The following is a 25,390-nucleotide window of genomic DNA, read 5'->3' on the forward strand; positions in this document are numbered from 1 at the left end:
TTATAATTATGGTGAACAAATAGATCGACAACCGTTCACCCTCTTTAGTGGTTGGTGAAAAAGTAAAAGGATACCTAGTGATTGATAAAAATAATAAATATCTATATTTTGATGATGAACACTTGCTCAACCTATTAGTCCATACCTTGACTCACACACAAATTGAAAAACAATATGTGTACTTGCCAGACCCAGGATTCGAACCTGAGACCCATGGCGTGATAATCCGACGCTTAAGCCGTGCGGCCACCATGTATACCTACGTGCTAATGTTTTGAGGGCTTATGCCATATTGGTTTGCCTAAACTAAAACCCATCGCGCCAAGATAGGTAGGTACCTACCTACCTAAATAGCATTTTTACTTTTCGGTGTATTTTCTCAACCATTTGACATGTTTTTGTTTTTGGTACATAACGACAATGGGCAGCACTGACCATAGATAATATACACTTATCCCAGTTGGCATTCATATCGCACCTTGGTGCCTGACGTTAATTTGTTCTATGAAATCTTAGAAAATAGTATTTCCGCACAAATGTTGTGTTTCGGACCCTGTGCGAACATTTATCTCTTTATTATAAATTATTTGTTTTTCATTTTATAACACGGTTGCAGGAAAATGTGGTATATTGCATCGTAAAAGCTTTCTTAACTGCAATATGTCAAAGGAGTAGTTTTTCTGTTCATTACTGTATTTATATATATTTTTTAGCATAATGTCGTATTTGCCAAATAGAATGTTATTCTTAACGTCAGTTATATTGAATTTTTTGGTTTTAACGCTTGCTGAAGATTACGATAATAGTCCAATGCCGAAAGAAGAACGGGAACAATTGAAGTAAGGAAATAATAAAATTTTGCGTTTGATTACAATATGGGATATTTAGCTACCATTTTTTTTTTGTTTATTTATGATATATTTTTTCTTTCCAGAGAGGAAGCAAGGGACATGTTCTACCATGCATATCGTGCATATATGGAAAATGCATATCCGGCAGATGAGTTGATGCCTTTAAGTTGTAAGGGCCGATATCGAGGAATTACTCCAAACAGAGGTGACATGGATGACATATTGGGAAAGTAAGTTCTTTTATGACTGTATAATGACCAGATGGCAGATATTAATAGTTGGTTTCTAAAGTGTTCGAATGCAATGAAAAATTCATGTTTGTTTGGCGTTATTATGTCACGAGGAACGATGATGTGTGATGCGAAGGGTGAGGTATGACTGGCAGTTCGTAGTTCCATTGCCAGTTTGTTTACTGGTTTAAACAAGTACAGGAGTGATAGTTACATAAAATACAAGATAAAAACGGAGTCAGACATCTAGCCCGAGGCCCAGTGATACAGAGTGATATCTCCCTTTGATTATGATGCGCTATTTATTGAAGCCCTCACAATAATGCGGACACTAATGAATTTTGGTCAACCAACTTTATTGAGGCTAACTGCGTAAGAAATGCATATTAAACATCGAGGCAAAGTTCTTATTTTGTAAGTAGTAACTGGATGCGTGTGAAATTGTATGTTAAAGAAATGCGTAACAAACAATATTATAATCGCCGTCAGCGTTTTTCTAGTATGTGATAATTGATATCGCTGAAGGCCTGTGAAAATGTACATTAAAATAATTTAATAATATTTTTGAGTTTGACTTGTATGTCCCGGATTAATACGTTGACAAAGCTTATCTAGTGAAAAAATGAACTACATTGCTCAAAACATTTTTGGTGTTTACCAATTTTCACAACCAGTTAAATAGCACCATACAATAACAACATCGCGTTTTGCTTAAAGATTGAGATTGGCGATACAGTGAGCACTTTTAAGTGTAAACAGTTATCGTGATAGTTTAAAATACACACTATTGGTCCCAGTAAATCCATGCACATGTGTGGAGCTCCAGCGGAGCTGTCCAGGCGCTATAATATCATCTTCTGTGGACAATAATTAATAATATTTAAAGTTGGGTCCTCCAAGTTAATGATGTGAAGTATAATATTTGACACCCACGGTGGTCGCGCGGCTTGAGCGTTGGACTATCATGCCGTGGGTTTCCAGGGTATGGACCTAATAGGTTGAGCAAGTGGCTGACATCCATTTCTCGTAAAAAACAAAATCTGTTAATACAAACCTCTACTCTGTGGAGGCCCATATGATCCTATTACGATCGGACATGGTCGAAAAAAAAAGAAAAATAATATAACCAATCCGTCTAAGTAGACACTCTAACTTACCGTCAAATTGTTTTTGTATTGTAGGCTTGTACTGGTAATATGATAATAATAGAGAAGTTATAATGTACATGTTTGTAGCAATTTAATTGCTTAAAATGGTTATCAACCATTGTTTACGATTCGTTATCAAGATCAAATCCTTTTAACGTGAAAGCATCTTATATTGTATATACTTATGTTAGTAATGCGTACATCACGTGACCGCCGGGGGAGAACAAGTCACTTGTGTCCGGACTACTTTGGACAAGGGGCTGTCCATTGAAGTCAAAAGTCAGTTATATAATAAATAAGATTTTTAGAACGGATTTGTAAAAATAATCAAAACAGTTCACCTGTTTTTAATTGTATACATTTTTACACATCATAATATCGGCTGGCACACGTTAAAACTGTTGCTGAAATTAACCATGTGACAACATAATAATGCTATGTGACCACTTGCTAATCATGTGCCGAATATCGTTTACTGGTGGATTATGGATCAGAAATTTTGTCTGTTGAAAATCAACCAAAGAAAGTCAGATAAATCGAGATCCCCAAAGTCAACGTTTTACGGTATAAACATCTGTGTTTATGAAGTTTAACTAAATATTACCTTTTGCACACAGAGTAAATTTAATGTCTAACCTCTTAGAACCAGTTTATATCTAGCTCCAAATATTTACTAGTAACGCAGACATTCTTTTCTGTGTTATTTACTATCTTGGTTCTTTTATTGACGGTGCTATGCATACAGTTTACGTTCCCTATCATGTTCCATCCTCGGAGCACATTTATTGGTTCAGCGCCATGTCCTGTCCAACATATTTAGGATATGTGTAGTGCCTTTTCCTGAGCATACTTGTTTCTAAAGACTGACTCGTTGCTGAATGAGTTTTATTATACCAATCAGATTTTCCAAATCAAACCACTTCAGTCAAACCAATAGATCTGTATGGGTCTGAAACAAAAAGGCTTTCGAAATATTCGAAAATAAAAATATATGGAGCTGTTAAAGAAAACTAAAGGTGGCACATTCATACTAACACTGAGCTCTTCAAGCAATTTAAGCTTAATATCTTGAGGATGCAAAGACTCCGATGAGCTGATCACATTAGATGCGATGGATTTAGAACTCTCCATAAGATTTATGAAGGAACCCCGGTAGGCACTCGGAGGAGATCGGTGGACAACATCGAGAGAAAGTAGAAACCCCTTTTAATAATTTTGAAATGATAATTCCGTTTTTTCTTTTTGTTTCAGTTTTTCCCTGACGTTAGTCGACAGTCTTGACACATTAGTAATTCTCGGAGATTTCGAAGAATTCGAGCACGCTGTGAAATTAGTAATTAAGGATGTATCATTCGATTCCGATATAGTTGTTTCAGTATTTGAAACTAATATAAGAATGCTTGGGTAATATTAATAAATTAATATCTATGTTTCTGCGAAAATCTCTTGACCTCTCTATAGTCTTATTTTGTTTTTTAGTGAAGTTATTGATATTTTAGTTGTCGCCATAAATTGTTTTATGTTCAGATTAGTCACTCACCTACTGATAAAGCATTACATACATTTTTTTAAAACATCTCTGTTTGCAGGGGTCTTCTGTCCGCACACATTCTCGCTTTAGGATTACAAGAGAGTGGTGATTACCTTACGTGGTACAGGGGAGAATTACTAGCATTGGCACATGATATTGGAAAACGTCTTCTACCAGCTTTTAATACATCAACAGGCATCCCACATGCAAGGGTAATGATTAAAAAAATATTATGCTATTTCTGATATTGATATTGGTCGTACACATGATCAATATTTTAATATAACTTTTATGATTTCTCTTTTAGATCAATTTAAGACATGGAATGCTGGGGCTTGAAAATTCACGAGAAACATGCACTGCGTGTGCAGGCACTATGATATTGGAAATGGCTGCACTCTCACGATTGACTGGAGAACCTATTTTTGAACACAAGGCCCACAAAGCAATGGACCGGCTTTGGAAAATAAGACATCGGTGAGAATTTTACTTGTGATTGTGATTTTAATGTGAAATTCAACAATCCCTCTAATTTATCTATTGTGTGTCCGGCAGTGGTGAAGGGTGGAGGTAGGCTGTTAAGATCTGACATAAATAGTGCACCCTAAACTTTCTCAGTCATACGTATTTCGAGCCGTGGCACCTTACGAAGGGTCAGTGTAACCATATAGTGAGGTTCGAGAACAGATGTTTGCTGATCAGATACTGGATGTGCGGTCTATAACTTTAGGAGTAACATGGAGGTAAAGGTTCCAAGGATTCGTAGGGCTATGCTGGCGGTAGTCTAACTATCGGAAGGGTCTCCCAAGTCAGACAGGTCTATGATGAGGAGCTAGACTAAGAGGGGTCCACTGGAGGAAGGCAGCAATTTCTTCAGTACTGACTATGGGTGGTGATCAAGGGGGTTGGAACAACCTTAGAGCAGACACTTGAAGGCGATAATGAATACATTATGAACGGCTTCAATATTGCGATGTGGAAGGCAACGGGAAACCACCACATTAAAATCCTACGAAAACCACCTGAAATACAACATCAAAATCGTAACAGTACGTCAGGCGATCCGGCTGACACCCAGCGCCACGCAGGGTCCAGGGCGCGTGGTGTGAAATTGGTTACTGGTCACACGGGTGTGATTTATCAGGCAACATGTGGGAAATCGGATACCGGTAAATCGGTCGCGAAAATTTCAAAGAAAATAGGTACATGGAACGTAAGGGGACTTGTACAACACCCCGGAAAGCTCGCAATCATCGAAAAAGAGATGCAGAGATACAGCGTAAATATAATGGGCTTAAGCGAAATACATTGGAAAGGATCCGGACACTTTCAGACTGAACTTGGCAACATGGTATATTGCTCAGGACGAAACAAAAATCGAAACGGAGTAGCTTTTATTGTACCACGAACTCTCCGAGATAGTCTCATTGGTTACAATTCGATCAGTGACAGGATAATAACAATAAAGCTCAACGCCCAGCCATGTTTGCTGAACATTATACAAGTATATGCGCCTACAGCTGCAGCAACAGACGAGGATAGCGAAGAATTTTTCGAGGAGCTAAGAAGCACAATCCAAGAAATACCCAAAAGAGAGATCACCGTTGTCTAAGGCGACATGAACGCCTAAGTCGCTAGTACCATGAACGACAATCATCTCAGGGAGTTTATCGGTAAATTTGGACATGGTAATCGCAACGCAAGAGCGTAAGGTTTTTTGTAGTTCTGCGTAGAGCAGGATCTTGCAATCATGAATACATGGTTCCATCCTCACCCTAGGAGACTATATACATGGATTTCACCTGGTGATCGCTATAGAAACCAGATTGATTTCATAACAATCAATAAAAGATGGCGGTCATCAGTGTTTAATGTACAAACCTACCTAGGTGCAGACAGCAGGAGCGATCACCAACTTCTTGTTGCCAACATGAGATTAACGTTGAAAATGATTTAACGATCTGAGACTACTCGACCGTTTATATTTTACGATACTACGACATCGCAATTTAGCGAGGAGGTGAATCGTAAAATGGCATCACTCTACGTAGACCCCAGCGACAATGTCGAAACGACATGGAATAAGTTGAAGGAAGCCACCTTATCTGTAATGGAGGAAGTCCAGAAACTCAATAATAGTAAGGAACATCCGAAACGTTGCAAGATCTGGATATCTGATGAAACATGGGAAGCCATACAAACAAGAACCGATCTTAGGAATAAGGGACTTAATTCAACTATAGAACATGCAAGGTACTCTGAACAAAACAGAGTTGTTTATCGACTCTTTCGGCGGGACAGGAATCTTTTCCTCAGAAATAAATGTGAACACATCGAAACCCATGCTGTCAGAGTAGAAACTCAGGATCTTTTCCAAAAAGAGAAAGAAATCTCTGGAAATTCAAGAAAATGAACTGGACCATCGAGGAAGAGAACGGCACACTGCTTATGGAGTTGGATAGGGTTACGGCAAGGTGGAAAACATATTGTGAAGCCCTATACAGAGATACAGAAAAGGATGATGAGGTGGTTGATGTACGTATTGATGAGCAAGAACCTGAAATACTTTTTAGTGAAATGATAGAGGCGATAAAGAGACTAAAAACCCACAAGTCACCAGGTGGCGATGGCATATACGCAGAAGCCTTAACACATTGATCGCCAACTAGTTTTACATAAAATAGTTAAAAAATGATTATTTGTTTTTAAGGTATTATTTGATAGGTTATGAAAGAATATAATGTTTTTTTTCATTTTGATGATTTTTTTACTTAAATATTGGTTTTTATGATGTGCCGGCCACATGTGTCCGTCGCGGCGCCAACAAGTTAATTTATTCTATTGCGCCGTGCCGGCCATTTCGCCGGTCACCTGTCCATATGTGTTGACGAGGGCATGGTGCCATTTCGCGGTCGAATTATATTTAGATTTAGATGGTATAATAAACAGAAAAGGCACAAATACGGAATAAAAGTTTTCAAATTGGGTAGTATAATACATGGATACACATAAACTGGAAATGTACGTATACATACCTTATAATCATTTTTGTTATTCTATTTTTTTATTATTTACATATTTTTTATAACTTACATTTTTTAAATCTATTTAATTTTTATTTTTATATCAATAAAAACACATTTACAATTTAAAAGGAAAACTTTTTTTTTTATTATGTACATTCTTTACATTAGTGAGCCTATATTTTGTGACTGGGAAGACATATTTTCAGGCCAAGTGGCAGTAATATACAGAAGGGCCATGCCGGTCACCGTGTATCGAAAAATGCTCTGCGCGCGTGCCCGCCGGCGCTGTAGAACAACTCTAAAGCAGGTCTTCTTTGCCGGTCACCGGTGACCCCCATGGCCCCCTGAACGTAATCCAATGCCGGTCACCGGTGACCCCCATGGCAATCAACGTGTTAAAAAAGCTCAATGATGACGAAAAAGAATCATACATCAATTATGCAACATGATCTGGAAAAGTGGTGTATGGCCTTAGGACTGGACAGAGTCAATTTTGATCCCCCTGCACAAAAAAAGTCCCTCACGTGAATGTGAAAACTATCGAACAATCTCAGTTAATTTACATGCAAGCAAGATCTTATTATATATAATACAGCAGATGTCTGAAGCATTTCATCGAGCGACAAATACCCAAGGAACAGGCAGGTTTTGTTATGGGCAAGGGAACTCGAGAACAAATTTTGAACATCAGGCAACTAATTGAAAAATGCAGAGTTTAATACCCCTATGATGTTATGCTTCATTGACTATCAGAAGGCATTCGCCTGCGTAAGATGGAACTGTATGTGGAAGGTACTTCTGGAAATGGGAGTTCCATCACACATTACCTGTCTTATCAAAAACTTATATAACAATAGCCACACAAAGGTAAGAGTAACTAGCTTAGAGTTTCCGAACCGAGAAGGGAGTTTGTCAGGGATGTGTTTTATCCCCCCAGTTATTCAATATATATGGAGAGCATATAATGCGAAGAGCCGTAGATCATTGGGAAGGCAGAATAACAATTGGTGGCCAGAAAATAAACAACTTAAGATTCGCAGATGATACCACACTAATCGCTGCTGATGAAAGAGAACTCACAGAGCTGCTACACCGGGTAGAGGAAGAGAGTCGCAAATACAGCCTCCTTATTAATAGGAATAAGACCAAGTTAATGGTTGTTGATCGGGCTAACTTTCTACCAACAGCAAGTACACTACAAAACCTCGAAACAGTCGACGAGTTTGTATATCTGGGACCGACCATCAGTGGAAAGGGCGGATGTGAAGCAGAAATAAGAAGGCGCACACAGATTGCAAAAAAATGCGATGACACGTCTTACCACTATATGGAAGGATCAGGGAATTTCGATCCAGAGACTGAAGATAAAGGAACGTCCCTCGACAATATGTCTGAGACGAAGTCTGCAGTTTTTTGGACATATTGTCAGGCGCGGACTGGACAACCTGGAGTGACTGGTGGTTTTTGGTGGCCTCCAAGTAAAGCAAAGCAGAGTAAGAGCGTCTGCGCGCTGGAGCGACCAAGTGAAAGATCTGACTGGGGGGGCACCATCCATTCTGCCCTGAGAGAAGCGGAAGATCGAGAAGGATGGAAAGTCTTGGTCGCTCAAAGGATGACGAAATTCAAATGTGGTCATGATCCTCAGCCATGAGTGTACGACCAAGAAGAAGAAGAAGGTAAAAGAGCAGACCATGCAGCTTATCATCACACTAAGAGTGACGAGACGATGTTAGACTTGGCTTGGCTACATGCTGTGGAAATCTTAATTTCTTAATATTTAAGCCAACCGGCTTCCGGCTTCCTGGAAGGCTGCTAAGTATTATTCATAGAGTGTATACGGTGGAGCTACGCGATGCTAGCATGACCTGGGAAGATGCAAGAGGACTGGCGAGCAACATGGACTGTTGGTGGCGCCGTGTGGTGTCCATATGATCTAGTTGAGGAGTAGATATGATGATGGAAGAAGAAATGTTTACTATTTTTGCCATAGCTAAATGAACTCACCAAATTATTATGCTGTAAAAGAAAGTACTCTACCTAACAATTAAGTAATTATTTCTATGTAAATTGATTGCAAATTGTGAATGTGAATACTAAAATAGAATAATGTGATAATATTCGTCCTGTGAGAAATGAGTCTGTGAACAATTTGCAAAATTTGGTGGGTGTTATAAAGTGTTGGTCACTGTTTGTTAATCTATTTAGGCAAACCAAAATCTCATGTCGTATAAATACTATTTTTTACAAAATTTCTGTGTCTGAAGGATGACAATATTTGTGCGGACAAATTTCTGCAAGCATGTGTACGTTCACCTTCGGGGGAGCGTTGATTATATTATAATATTCATGGTGATGTATATAATATTATTGTTTGTGATAATCTATAAAATATCACTTGCCTTGCATATTGTGGTATATTTTTTGTCAGAAACTATTATGAAAAACCTCATTAATTTGAAACAATCTAATGTTAAAAAGTCTGATTTTTATAATGAAAATATTTCAATCTTTGAAATGTATTTGTTCAGTACATTGTGCTTTACTAATAATGGATCAAAAAGGAAAATATTTTGACACCTTAAAACTACAGGTAAAAGAATAATTTTGTTGAATAAATTTTGTTTTTAACTATTTAAAGGAGTTCGGATCTAATGGGCACTGTTATGAATATTCACTCTGGAGACTGGATAAGGAAAGAATCTGGTGTTGGTGCCGGAATCGATTCATATTACGAATATTGTTTGAAGGCGTATATATTACTGGGTGACGAAACATACTTGGCACGCTTTTACCGACATTACAATGCTGTTATGAAGTATGTTAGCCGGGGGCCGATGATGTTCGATGTTCACATGCATAGGTATTTTATTTAATTGTTTTAATTTTTTTTTTTTAATTTATGTAACTTCGTACAAATATAACAGTAATAATGTATAAGTCATAAGAAATGTTGTTAATTAATGATCTTCAAATTCTCCTCACTCTTGAAGGCACTGTTGCCCCTCTCTTTACTCTGTGGTTCTGTGGACCACGGATTGAGAGAAGCCCGTGCTGTCCGTCACCCGGTCGCTGTAAGATAAGAATATTTCAGTAACCTCTTCATTCGACTTTGCGTTGATCCTGGTAATACTATGTTGTAGACTTCGTTCAGTGCACCCATCTCTAATAGTTCCAATTATACCAATATCCCAGCTAACCTGTACTTCAAAAAGCATAGAATTGTTAGAAGAATAAAGCTTGTATGGGATTTTAGGGATATTGTGGAATAATTTCTATACTCGCTCTTTTTAACGATAATTATTATTATATTACTAATAATCCAGTATAATTTATGGCTCACTGCTTTCGGAGCTTTGCGAAAATTACTTGTATGGATATTAAATAATTTTTCATGTTGCTTATCACACTGTAAAACACAATATTTAATTTATAGTATGCATAAAAACAGGTTAGCTTATCGGGAGTAATGCAGTAAGTCTATTAAAAATTTCATAACTGTATACTTACGTATTGAATGATAACTACCTATATTCATGAATACATTAAAATGGATCTAGGCGAAAATGACCTTGGTCTAAATCAATGATTTCTTGTAATATTACATGGCCTCATTTATAATTTTCAGTCTTCTCTGATATCTATTGATTATTTCAAATTAGATGTCTAAAATTAATAATGTTTTTGTGTATTATATTATTTATCTATTAAATTCACACAACTACACTAGAATATTGTGATGAAGACTTGTCAATGTTAGGTAGATTCATCTGAATACATACCCCAGTAACTAGGGTGTAGGTAGGCTGTTGAAGTTCTGACATAAATAGTGCACACTAAATTTTGTCAGTCATATGCATTTGTTTTCATTGAACTAAGGCCACAATGTGTAGATAGTGTTTGTTAGTTTTTAAAATTCAATTAAACCCTGCCTAATCCATGCCATGTTAGTATGCCGTACATGGGGTGAACATCTCTCATGTACAGTTATTTATTCTAGAGTTATCCGATTTTATGGCGATATATTCAGCGGGAAAGTGCATGGGATCTAGATCAGTACTTTTAAAACGGGAGAGCGCGGCCCCCCGGGGGCCTTGGAGTTTCTGCCAGGGAGCCGCGAAATATTAAAAAAAAAAAACAAAAATCATAACGTGATCACTGGATGATACCTGATACAAATCAGTCAAAATCTCGAGGTTGAATTTTTACATGATCACATTACTTTATCCGATATGGATAGAAATTGTAGAATGAAATTTGCCTCTTTCTTCATGACGAAAAATCAGATCTTTCTTCCCACTTTAGTGATGAAAAATGGATGTGATTTGCTTCATATTTGGCGGATTAGTAAATGAATTGAATCTTTCTTTTCAGAGAAAAGATCAACATTTTAATTCTGAATAATATTATCAAACTTCAATCTTTCTAAAAAAACTCTTCGTGGTCAAAAGGTAATTAATCAAGGATGCACTGACATATTTTCATGCTTGATTGGGAGTGTCTTACCACCAATGAAATATCACTCTCGACTTTGATTAAAAGTGTTATACTTGATCACATTGTCGAATCACAACGATTTTTCAACATATATTTCCCAAACTTAAATGAATAGGTACCAAAAGTACAACTGCATAAGAACACCATTTGCTAAATTCTTAAAATATGATCATATTACGTGGGCAGCTCAAGAAGAATTGGTTGATGATCAGATAATTCCCTTGATTTCGAATTTAATGAAAGAAGTCTTGCAGAATTTTGGATAAGGTAACAGCAAGAATATCCGTCACACAAAAGCACCATTGTTAATCATAATTCCTTTTGCGACAACATACCTACCTATGTGAAACAGCATTTTCATCATCACCGGTAACAAAAAACAAACACAGGTTGTGTCTTTCAACGGAGACTTTGGAGCAAACCCTGCAAATTAGCATTCCAAACAATGTACCGGTTATTGATTTATTACGTAAAAATATGCAGTCACCCCACCCCCCTCATTAATTTGTTTTTGTAGGGTGTAGATGTAATAGATTTGAAGTTAATTTTTTTTTAATTTTTGCTTTACAAGCAAGTAAATGAAATTTTCCATTATTTTTAATAAAAATGTAGGTATTTAATGTTAAATAAAGTATTATTAGTCACTAAAGACTAAAATTTTTGGTGAGGGGAGCCTTGGATTTATTTTTTCTGATTTAGGGGGCTGTGGTATGAAAAAGTTTGAGAAGCACTGATCTAGATTACTTATAATCTATAATATTAATTATTCGCATCAAAGATGTTGATGAAACAGCTTCTTCTGTTGAGATTGTGCCATGATATATGAAAATGAAGTTGACAATAGAATTATTGAAGTTAATGATTAAATTACCTGTTGGTCATTTCGCATTACTGGTTCATTATGGCAAGCTTCACTCTTGTGTTGTTGAGATTTATTTTATAAAATGAATCATATTTCCAAATATTACATCCAGTGCTGCCAACATAGAGACTATTAACTTTTTATAATTACCGATTCAACTGTAATAAAATCATTCTGGAATTGCTATCTATTCTTGTGATACAAAGAGTTTGATGGTAAGTAAAAAAATAAATTACCATTTTCTCTCCTGAGTGGAGCATATTGGCCTCTATAGTGTGGACGTTGTATTATTTTTTTACGAGGAATGGTTGTGGTGCATTTGCCAACCCATCGAGTCAAGGCACTAGATCAAACACATTAAAAAAACAACATGAAATTTGCCAGTTGTGAGATCATACCCTTTCCCTTGGCTTTAGAGACAGGTGCTTTACCAACTAGGAAACTGTGGGTTTTTGATATGCTCTGCCTGTAAAATTTCGAACTCTGATTCAGATCTTATGCATCAACGTAATGTCTGTGATGCCATAAAAGTTACCAGATTGTGTGAATTTGTTTTGGTTGTTTGCAGGCCTCATACCCAATCACGACATTTCATGGATGCGTTGCTTGCATTCTGGCCTGGGCTACAAGTCCTGCTCGGAGACGTACGGCCGGCTGTGGAGACTCATGAGATGCTGTATCAAGTCATGCAGAGGCACACGTTTATTCCAGAAGCGTTCACAGCCGACTTTCAGGTATGTATTAACCTACATAATAACACCCATAGCATGAATCTCCTCAATGTTAACACTATACGGTCCGCGAATTTTCGCGAAGTACCTACACCAATATCCGGTACTTTTTAATGAAAATCAACAAATTTCGATCGCGAAGTTAAAAATGATATAACTTTTGAACCTATTGATATATTTCAATAAAATTTTCAGAAAATACTTAAAATATATCAATGCATCAAATTGTGTCATTTATTCAACAATTGTCAACCTCTGGCCCGCGTTCCATAAAGATAAAGTATATAATTCGTAAATTTTCGTAAATTGTATATTATATGTTATTAGATTAGTTCAATTTGATAAATATAATGTAAAGGAAACAGCCTATTGATATAAAGCATCACAATATATTATTTTTTAATTAAAAAATATAATAAAATATTCAAATACAAAATGTTTTACACCTCTATAGAATATGTATCAATTCATTTTTAGCACTAGCTACTCATATCTCTGAATATCAAATATAATAAAATAACAAAGACTTCACACAAACTGTGAAGTGTTTAAAAATAAATGCACATTCATTCCCGAACGAACACTCACTAGTGATTTATTGGTTTTACGACTTTTATGGCCTAGCCGATAAAGGCAGTGCAGTGGCGTGCATCTTTTCGAGTAAATTCAATTAAATAAAATGCACGCATAATATACATTCCCACCGCTTATTACAATTTGGTATTATTGTAGGAATCGAGTCAATCCAATAACAGTGCAGAGGCGTGCGTAAAAAAATCATATAACAAAATCTATGAGCAATAGGATTGTAAAACAAACATCTACATTCCACAAAAATATTTGAATCAACACTCAATTTTATGGATAATACCTTTATATAACTGGCTAGGCACGAAATAATTATTATCACACTAAAGCTGAAATTATTTGAAATAGTTTATAAAACTATGAATGTAAAATGAACTAACAACTAATATACTTTTTTTAAAATTATACGAAGAAAACCAATTACCAATATGTAGATGTAGAGGTACTTTACACTCTTTGGACATGTAAATAGTTTCTTTTCGAAGTTTATGTGAGGAACACACTTTACACTTTCTTCTTAAACGTTTATTAGTTGCGGAAATCCCCGGAAATATTTGATTGTGATTGAAAATTACACTAAAATCTCCGATATCTTCAGTCACTGGGAATATCTGACATAAAATCCGCATAGTTTTCCTCTGTTTAAAAACGAATGGTCCTCCATTTTAAAAAGTTTTTTTGGAGATAAAACTAATAAAAAATATATATCCTAGCTGAAATATACTTAGATTAATTATTTTTTCAATGAAATTAGTGCAATATAAATAATAATAGCTATTATTTATGCAGTTACACAAGCAATAATCTCCCGAAAAAATCGAACGAAAATGACAACGCGATACAAGTTCACATTTATAACTGTTCTCATTTTCAAGATAAAATTTCTATCATGGATGATGAAGCATGGTGGACGTTTCATGGGTAGTAAATCATTAAAGACAAAATATCAAATAGCACGCAATTTCATAGATAAAAATCGCGTTCATTTAAAAAAAAAAGAATGCAGGTTCATAAATGGTTGACTACCACTGAAAAGGGTCGACAATAAAATTTCGAAGTTGAAGTGAGGACACTGGAATATAACATTGAGTGTTTATTACCTTTTTTGTTTATGTCTCGTGATTCACCCGCCTAGAAACGGGCTTGTAACTAATTAAAAAAATGGTATAGGTACAAAAAAATACTGAATGGTATTACGTCCGCCATCTCTGTAAAAACCGCGCAATATTTTTTTTCCATCGTGCTTTTACTTCTTGCACATGTCATTCAACCATCTGTCGATAGATCTTGCAACCAAATATTAAATTTCATATTTATTTTTCACAGTAAAGATATGCCTATGTGAGGACGCCACGTAGGCGTCACCGGATCGTAACGTTCGGCTTGCAAAGGACGCCAATGTGGCGTTACCGGACCGTAAAGTGTTAAAATCATGCCAGACGAATATATCTCACAGTTTTTGTAGAAGAGCGATACAATTTTATGAATTTGCAATTTTTGGCTAAAGAAAACGATTTGCCTTTCACAAAAACATCCCAAGTTTAAATCACATAGTAGTGAGTAGAGACCACTACTGTTTTTTTTGTATTATTTGAAAGTGTGTGAAACACGCAACAGAAGTGAAAAAAATTGTTTTACTCGACTTATTCCGACTTGTAGGTGGTTACTACCAACCAGAAATAATAATTTGCATATACATATTTTTTTTGAAAAGTTTTAATCCAATTGATATTTTTGTAGCAATTAAAGTAATTAAAACTGGAATGTAATTATGTAAGTACATCACACCCACAACTTTTTTTAACAAGTATAATAAAAAAATATATATTGCCATCTGTTAATACTGACAAAAAGTAATAATTATAAAAATTGATAATTTATTGGTTTGCGTCTACAATAATAGTTGTTTTCTATATCGATGATTAATATACTATATTTCGTCTTGTCTCACTTTTCTTTAGATGTGCCATTATTCTTAAATTTATGTACATACTGTAACTTAAAAGTTAGAACTTTGGCTACATATTTTTTCCTACTTACGCATGGTGTAAATGAAAATTCAGCCATTCTCACTATTGTTGATTTGTGTCTCCCTGATCTAACAAATCAGGAGTATCATTTATTTATTCTCTCAAGGTTCTGAAGTATACTGACATCGGTGATGCCAATCGGGAAGGCGATAACTGTGTTCATTCGTTTTTTTTAAAGTATTAATATAAGTACTCCACTTACGTGGGGTGGCTCATTGAATGTTAATAATGATATGTACCCTTTCATGTCTTGTTGCGGATATGTTAAATTCATAACTTTTAGTGTTCATTTCATGTTAATAAATGATATATTATTTGATTTTGAAGAACATAACATTGGTAGTATGTACGGTAAAATAAAAGGAAATGTAATTGAGTCAACCCTAATTTCCAGGGATTGAAATGAGACAGGTACATATTATTTGGTAAAGTAGAGAATAAGAAGATTTCTTTAATAAATAGAACATGAAGAGACAGGACGGTGACAAAACAGAACAGCGATAAACAGAACATAAAGAAACATAACGGTGATGAAACAGAACACCGATAAGCAGAACTATGACATTTCAGGAAAAATATAACATTTAATATTGAAATTGTTGTATCTCTATATGTTATATAGATCATAGTTTCTTAACCGGTATTCCGCGAAGATTTTTGGGTGTGCCGCAAAAATTTTTTGCAGTTCAAAAATAGTTACAGTAAAACCTCGTTAATACGAATTCCATGAGACTGAAAATCGAAAAAAAAATCGAAGAAAATATTACATTTTTTTTTTTTTTTGATTTTTATCAATTTCGTTTACAATCATAGATGTGCCTACCAAAGTTCCGGTGCCGCGTGTGTTAATGGGTCATAAAATGTCAGGATGATTTTTATTACCTTCTTAAAATAAGTAATTTTTGATGTTTTACCAAAAGTCTGTTACAATTTACAATGACTGGCTCATGAAATAGTGTACTTTATTACGATTTATGGAATATTTTTATATGCCAGGATTCTGAAATAATTTCGAATTACGAAATTTGAATTAAAGGTATGGTTTTATATGAAAATAATGTTCAAGGGACTTTTTTTTCGCGAAAATTTCAAAATATGGCGAATTTCGAATTATACGTGTTCTTAAACGAGGTTCTACTGTAGTATCCATTTTTAAAAGCTTATATTTTTAGAATTTTATGTTGTATTTTATGAGTTTTTAAATTATATTTTTTTGTTACTGTCTGTTTTAATATACTTAAATATTGTTGTATCAGCATACTGTGTTGCAAAATTAATTGTTTTGAATAAAAAATCAATTTAGTATATAAATATTTATTATTTTATTCCGATGTTAATGGTTTGCAAAACATTTTTGTTATTTGTGTGGTCCGCGGATGTAAAAAGGTTAAGAAACATTGATATAAATTTTTAATAACGCAGGTTTTCAATACGCCGTAAAAAATCAAATGATATAATTCCTGCATTCCTAATCGCTGGAAAGCCTCAATTAAATGGGACTCAACTCGGTGTAGTCGGCAAGCTAGGTATATCTCGTCTTAATCAATTTAAAATGTTCAAATGCTTGGGTGACTGGGTACAATGAAATATTGAGTTTAATAATTCTGTGGAGTTATTTATGATTATCACAACCAAGCAGATAAAGTGAGGTTTTTACGCCGAATGGTCAGCATGCAGTGATTATATAAGTATTAAATATTTCTTTTATATAGGTACTTAACTTTTATAAGTAGGTATTTTATTAATAAATTGATGACTGGGTGTTCTGTTTTGTCACCGTTCTGTTTCTTCATGTTCTGTTATATCGTGTTCTGTTTTGTCCAGTTACCGAATAAGAAGCCCATTACACCGTCTAGTTATTTGAGCTTTTTACATATTTTATCTTACGCTTTTGTATGTGTGTATTTAAGATTTATTCTAACAGATCACAAGTGTATTTGAATTTTGAAAGTAGATAAAAATAAGTTTATATTGTACCTATTGATAAATTAATTATGCATTTAAATGATTTTAATATGTTTTGTGTATTATGCGATTGCTGTCAATGATTATCAATTATATAGCGCGATATTGCAGTTTAAATGAATGCCTAATTTGTGATTTGTACTCATTTCAAGCATTTTTTTTAGCAATTTCAAGACAGAAAGAAATCTGAATAATTGAAATATTATGAAAAGTTAAATTTCCTCTTGCTATTCATGTTTATATTAACAGGATACTATAGTAAATGCGAGTGTTGTATTAATAACGGCATTAAGTTTATTTTTAAGAATGTACACTTTGGATGTGTATCGCGGATGATTCATCTATAGGAGAGTGTAAGATTGTTTTTATCTGCATTTCATCAAAAATGAATAATGGACAAAGTAGAGCGAGTTCTACTTTTAATGAATTGAATGAAGTATTTATTTGTAGCGAAGTGGCGGCGCGGCGGTGATAAATTAAAAGTTTTTATGTGTGTGCATCCATTAACAAGTGAACAGTTGTTCAGATAGCGCTTAGTTTTGACATCTCATTAATCGTGCTAGAAAACTTCTCTCTTACATTCTTTTAGAAAGGCTTAACTTATTAGCTCAATCTGACACTCACTATACCAGTCAACGCCATTTAGAAAACTATTGAACGGAATTCAACCATTGAATTATTGTAAATACTATATCTTGAATCATGGATCATCTGCCATGTACTTCCAAAGTGTAAAGTGCAAAATCGTCTTTAAATGGTTGTCAATTAGGCCACATACTAGCATTTTTGTCAGCAGTTTGGTGTGGTTATAGTCACGTTATAGGTTTATAACGTTGACTTTCCAATTGTTGCGCTTAGCGTTGATGCGTATGAAATTTCCTCACCAGCGGTTAGAAACATAGATTGTATGGCACTGGTTAATGTTTTAAATCAGGGGTCAGCGAATAAATAGTACGGCCAGTAAATATAATGCATATTGTTTGCACTACGCTTAAAATTTTCGACAACCAAAGTAAGATATTGTTTTGTTTATGAGGTTTTATGACAGTGAATTCAAAAAACCGTTGGATACTCTCATGAACTTCGTACAGAATTCGGTTTAACTCTGAAGACAGTAACAAATGAAACATCATTTCTGCAAAACCTGAAGAAAAAATTGAATTCTTTACCTCTATAATGAACTTTTCATTAATATTCTAGTCTGGCAGCCATTGCTTGGTAAATCCAACAAATTATGCACTTTTGTATTAAAGCATGAACTTTGGCATGACGAATAGGCATATCCATGGGTAATTTTTAAGATATTGAACTGTTTGGCAATCAATCAAATCAGACAGTCATAGAACATTGAATTTTTCTCCTCCATTTTGGAATTTAAGGGCCCCTGGGTAAATATTGAAATGACTCAATAACTTCAAAATGATCCTCATTTTATGTTTATTTAAAGTTTATGCTATTATAGAAAAGTGCACAATATTTTAGCTATGTAGCTGGACTATTTTGTCCCCCAGTTATTATTATTGGTTTTTTTTTTCATGCCGTTTATTTTTTATTAAGTTTATCCTATACCATTTATGTACTTTTCATATAAAATAAATTTTATGCCTGTATTTCGATAAGCATTTTGAATATAAGGGTTCTTTTAGTTTTCAGAATTCTGTAGTATTTAAGAAAAAGCATTCTCGTCAAGTCGTTGATCAAAAATATTTTGGGGTAAATCCCAAAAAAGTTCCTGATACCTAGTTTAGATGAATGTATGTGAATCTATGTTATTATTATTAACAATGCTGTTACTGCCACACCTATATTTTATTAACAAAACTACTTCTAAAGTATCTTGCGACATAAATATTGTTTTTAATTTAATAAATAATTTTTAATCATTAAATCAAGGTACATTGGGGCCAGCATCCACTGCGTCCGGAATTTCTAGAATCCACGTATTTCTTGCATCGAGCGACTAACGATGATCATTATCTCCGCGTTGGAAAAGCTGCTCTGAAATCGCTGCAGAAGCACACCCGTGTGCCGTGCGGCTACGCTGCGGTCAATGATGTTAGGACACGGATTCACGAAGATCGGATGGATTCATTTGTGTTGGCTGAAACATTTAAATATCTTTATATGATGTTTGCTGATGACGCAGAGCTTCCTGTGAATTTAGATGAGTTTATTTTGACCACCGAAGCACACCTGCTGCCACTCTCTCTCGCTGGCTACAATAGAAATGTCACTTCTGATAAAAGCGGCCTTGATGATGACAGGAACTTGCACCAATACTCAAGGCATTTACACTATTTCTATTAATTTGTAAACTAGAAAATAGAGAACTCTAGATTTTGCATATATATTTTTTAGTATTTCTTTTCAATGCGTGAATAACTGAATGGCTAACACCCATTTTTTGTAAAAAAGGTCTCTTAATATAACTGTGTAACGTCCATACGTTCTACTTGGTGTCGTCTGGGATATATGTACTCATAAATTAAAATTGGGTGCAATCTTGCAACTGTCTTCCGTGCGCATAGCCAATGCCATACCGGGACAGACAGCACGTGGCAGGCCGAAACGATTAAAAAGGCGCTTCTGTATATTATAATATGTCAATGTGACATTTTGGAATACTATCCTGCGCCTCTGTGCTTATGTCAAATGAAATTTGTTGCTTGCGACGCCGGCTGCTTTTTCCAAACTTTATATTCGACGTATTGCAGTTGAGACGAGTTTAGATGTGCGATCCGGCTCACACTTCAATTATTATGTCTTATTTACAAATGAGATAGAATTCTAAAAATTAATACACACATTTATATTCTTGACACCAATTGAATTACGGATTCTCTTTTCTTGTATTATATTAGAAGCGGATTTCAATTAAAAACTTATTTAGAAAAAAAAAATGATTATGTTTGGGAAAAATCCTAGTATTTAATTATATGTTTTGTAAATTTCAGGACGTGTCCTAATACTTTGAAATTGCTTCCGGCAAGCGTTAGAATGCCTCTGAAGAACATGATGAGTGAGTGCCGCAACCACGTCTCATTCAGAAGACTTTTGGCGAAACAATTCAGACCGGCTGACCCTGAACATATACATACGTTGAGTGATATGGGAATATCAGTGTTAACTTTATTGGATGGCAGAGTCCAACTGCTGCATACATTCTCTATGGTAAGTCAATTTCAAACTTCTTATTGGAGAAAGTTTACAAATGGAACTTATGACAGCTCAAAACTCATACGCACAGAATGAATTTATTAACATAACAAGTAATGGTAATTTTCATTTCAAAATTCACCAATAATTGACAAGTCATTATTATGTCTCACTATTATAATAATATTATTTATAATAATATTATTTATAATAATATTATTTATAATAATATTATTTATAATAATATTATATTATAAAAATCCAATTACCAGACTTTCTGAGACTACAGAAATGCATCTATGATATACCATCAAAAATCGTCAGGTGTTCGAATTTGGAACTAATCTCAATACAGTATAAAAGTATTGAATGATAATATGTCAAATGTTAGCATGTGGCGCCCTCACTCAGCGTACAATTTATACTGGTGGAGTATTACTCTCTTTCAATAGGATTTTTGATTTAAATAAATTTATTAATTTTACATACCTACCTACATAATTTGGAACATAATAGAAACTTCATTATCCAGATTTTTGTAAGATCATCAGTATCTATTTAAGAAAATAAGATTTAAGAAAATTTATTATAAAATAGATTTTAAAATTTGTTTACAATTGTCCTGATTTATTGATTACTTGACTATTTTCATCACCAATTAGTGTAGATGGTCGAGGTTCTACTGTACCTATTATCATACTGAAAAAATATTTGTACCGAACAGGACTAGAACTTACATCCATCTTATTCCGGGCAATGTGCTTTAAAAAATTGGTGTCTTACTAGTCACGCCAATATCATTCTGTTAATATTGTCAACATTCTTGTATCTTTGAATTAAGGTATCAATATTGATTCCATGATCAGGAAAAAAGAAAAAAAGCTTTCGACCTTGATTCTGAAATACAAGATCTACTCAGGATATTTGTGTCGCTGAGTTTCAAAACCCGCTATAACACTTTTTTGAAATAATTAAGATAATATATATATCGTTGTATTCGTTATTAAAATCTCTACATGAAAATTTTATCGCCTCTTTCAAAAGTCGCTACGATTAACTGTCATTTATGAAACAAAATCAATGTGTCTATCAAATCCCGCTATAACACTACTGAAACATTCAAAAACCTTTTTAGTTCAAAAAGTTTTTATTGATTTTCTCAACATAATGAAAAAGTGTTATAGCGGGTTTTGAAACTAAGCGACACATATGTTGTTATAGAGATAACTCACACATCATTATTTTGTTGTTTGCAACAATGTTTCAGTTGATGCTTCAATAATTAGAATATGTTAGGAAAAACATTGCATATTCATTTAGTCAGCAGACATAAACAGATAATGATTTCTGTAAATGTGTCGAAATGGTTTGTGTTGTTTTACAGGCTAAATCAGCTAGAGATGCTGAGGAAGGTTTGATTTTCATGCGAGAGATGGCGGAGTTGTCTGAGCGAAGTGCAGCTGAGGCGGAGGGTGCTGTAAGACCTCGTGCAGTCGCCGTATTGACATCGACTGGTAGAAAATTATTAGCAGCCGGTCCAGCCCACTTCGGTCCGGAACTACAAGGATCCATGCGTGTAGAATCTTCATCCGTCTTTGCAATACCGCCGAAAGCCTGTAGTTTTATTCAAGATGTATCATCAATCAAAGGGAAAATAGCCATAGCTGAACGAGGAGATTGCACCTTTGCACACAAAGTCAAACGACTACAAACATTGGGAGCCGTCGGAGTCATTATTGTAGATAATATTCCTGGATCATCAAGATCCGCATCACCTCTATTTGCAATGTCCGGTGATGGTGCTAATGATGTCACCATTCCGGCAGTATTCTTATTTTCTGATGATGCGATTGTTCTGAAGGAAAGCATTATTCAAGATGCAAATGTTAAATTAGTGCTTGGTGATATGAGTTCAATAGAAAGTGAAAAAGCGGAGTTGAAGCTTGAGAAAGACCAAATTTTTGATAAAAGTAATATCAAATTCAAATTAGACGAAGTACTTCCTAAAATTGTACAAGATAGTAAAAACGTCTTGGTAAGCTATGAACCAAAAATATTGTACCAAACAGTTACGGGGAAAAATGGCAAAGATGTTTCTGATTTGAATCCAGACATGCATCATTCAGATCAGAGACGTTATCACTGGTTAAACTCTATTATTTCTGAACTTGATTCTCAATTTTATAATCCAGTTCTTGCGGTGACAGATGCTGCAAAATTTAAAGAAATGGAGGGTTCTAAAGAATCCCTAAATAAAGCTGTTACCAAATTATTAGAAGATATGAAAGGAATGATTTATAACTTAGGCGGTGTGACAGTTAACAAAGTAAATAATAATCTGGAAGGTGCTATTAACCCTACGGCAGATGAAGATATCAATATTCAAGAGATTTATAAAGTCCTGCAAGCAAATAAAGATGATAATATTATAGTTAGAAATTCGGGAGAACTTGATTACAATGTGCTATTGGGAAAGTTGTCAGACCAAATAGAGAAGGTTAATCAACGAATAAGCACATTGAAGAAAATTGATGCTATCATGACAACAAAGGATTCAATAGAAAACCATGACGGGACTTCCAAACTGGCTTTTAGTGATGAATTAGTGAAAAGTGCTTCTGAAACAACAGATTTAAACGAAAATGACGATGACAATGATGAATTCCATCAGCTTATAAAAAACCGGATTCCGTCTCGATAGCAAAGTGGTATGAAAGTGCTATGTTTTATTAAAATCAATGAATGATTAATATAATTCGAAAAATAGCAATAAGGGGTTGTAGAAAATTTGATGTCATTTATGGACGACGACCCCTAAACATATTTCTTTTTACAAACAACTACTTCATTTGGGGTATATTGTAATATATCTTTTCAGGTTTCAACTCTTGAAGAACTGCAGCTTCGATGCATTGTTAAAATGACACAATGCAGAGATAACAAATTATCAATTAAACATGCGTATCTGGGTCCAGAGCATGGGTGACTATGATTTGTTTTCTGCCCTTCTTTTTCCTACTTGTTGGGGATGGCTAACTACTAATCCACCTAAAAATACCAGTCATTGAATTCTTCATTGCAGAATTTTATTATTTATTTACCTTCCTCCATCACATTTGTAATTGGACCGCGTTATGTATTTATAGATCAAGAAGATTATTGGCTTTAAAGTTATGTCTTCTATTAAAATTTGTATACAAAGTATGCAGTCGCACTCATTTAAAAACACAACGTAACAAGGATCTCTCTTTTTGGCTGTAGAAATTTTTAATATTTAATTTTAAAAAATTTGCAGCATTTCCTAATGTTGGATGTGTCACTGAATATGTGCGCGGTCCAATTATCACCAAAAAAGTTTATCTATTGGTAAACGATATTTTTAATTGATTTTTTTAGAAATAATATCCATTTTGTAAACAGATTAAGCAAGAATGTGTCACTTTTATAGATATTAAAATTTTATGTGCATTTTTTATGAAAATGATTAATTTATGTATTATTTAAAAAATACTTAATTATTGGACTCACAAATGAAATTGAAGACTACTAGAACAACAATACACGGTGCATTTTTTGCTAAGTTGACTTATACTTAATTGAATGGGTGTACATAACTGTTGTAGTCTTAAATTTGTGCCATGTATAGCTAGCTCTGTGTGCAAATAGAAAAGGGAGATAAGTTATTTTTTTTAAATATGCCAAATTAACTATAATATAACAGCATATTATTGCCTAAAAGAAAAAAGGGACGACCAATGTGGTCAATTTCACACATAAATATGGAAGTTATCATATTATATAGTTGACCTAATGTTGTTGTTTTTTTTCGCTTACATTTTTTTAGATTTATCTCCCATTTCCTTTCGCATACAATGTTATTCGAGTAGTGTTTTCAATTATTTGCTGAGTTTCAAGAATTTTTTAAATGTTGAGTATTTTTTTTTGAACTATTGACCTGAGACAGGGCTTCCTAACCATTTTTATACCCCGCATTTGTAGAAAATGTTCGTACCCCTACAAAATTCAGATGAATAAATAATTTTTTTATCACATTACAGTATATAGTAAACAAATTTAAGTCAAAAAATATGTTTTCAAATTAGTACATGAATAAATTGATCAATTAGAAAAATATGTAAACATTAAAACTAATCTCAACTGTGAACATTAAACTCGACGATTTCTTTGTTTGGGAGTACGGGCACGCAGGTTTGACACCCCTGACTTATGATTTCATGATGAAACCGATCCTGGTCATTATATATTTAGTATAAGTACTTTCTATTAAAATAATAGTTTAAATATTTTTTCACTGTCTTCTTCCACATTCAGTCTTGAATGAAAAACTAATACAGTAAAACCCCAATTATACGTTTTTGAAGGAACTCGCATAAAAATGTAATAATTGTATTATAAACAATTAGAATGTAAAATGTCAGCAACTGTAACATTCGAGTCGAAACTAACAAATTAATAATTATACCATGCCCCCCCACCTTAGCTGGCTAAAATAAAAGATCGCCCACCAATCGTGTTGTGTAATGTTGGCCGTAGGTACTGCAAACATGTCTATAAATAGAAATCTGCATTTAAGTGAATGTGTTGATATAGATTGAATTTTAGATATAAATTTATAATTTTAATTGAATTTTGAATATTTGATGTAAATTGGGGGAAATAAGAATGTATAATCGGATATTAAGTGTACTAAAAGTAAATGGGTCTGCAGAAACTGTACACTAATAACGTGAAAATGTGAATTCCGGACACGTAAAATT

General features: G+C 34.3%; 1 protein-coding gene across 1 annotated transcript; it reads left to right on the forward strand.

Annotated features, from left to right (window-relative positions):
* Window positions 1-453: 453 nt before the first annotated feature.
* Window positions 454-24,693, forward strand: Edem2 (ER degradation enhancer, mannosidase alpha-like 2). Its single transcript, XM_085944353.1, has 11 exons — window positions 454-839; window positions 935-1,081; window positions 3,481-3,633; window positions 3,819-3,972; window positions 4,068-4,237; window positions 9,425-9,646; window positions 12,711-12,876; window positions 19,350-19,741; window positions 20,411-20,627; window positions 21,997-23,320; window positions 23,491-24,693. Exons 1-10 carry the CDS (start codon window positions 718-720, stop codon window positions 23,311-23,313), a joined length of 3,060 nt encoding a protein of 1,019 aa, XP_085800479.1. The 5' UTR covers window positions 454-717; the 3' UTR covers window positions 23,314-23,320; window positions 23,491-24,693.
* Window positions 24,694-25,390: the final 697 nt, after the last annotated feature.

This window comes from Rhyacophila brunnea, unplaced genomic scaffold, assembly GCF_057557595.1.
Source record: "Rhyacophila brunnea isolate RB1 unplaced genomic scaffold, BYU_Rbru_1.0 scaffold_1, whole genome shotgun sequence".
Classification (NCBI taxonomy): domain Eukaryota; kingdom Metazoa; phylum Arthropoda; class Insecta; order Trichoptera; family Rhyacophilidae; genus Rhyacophila; species Rhyacophila brunnea.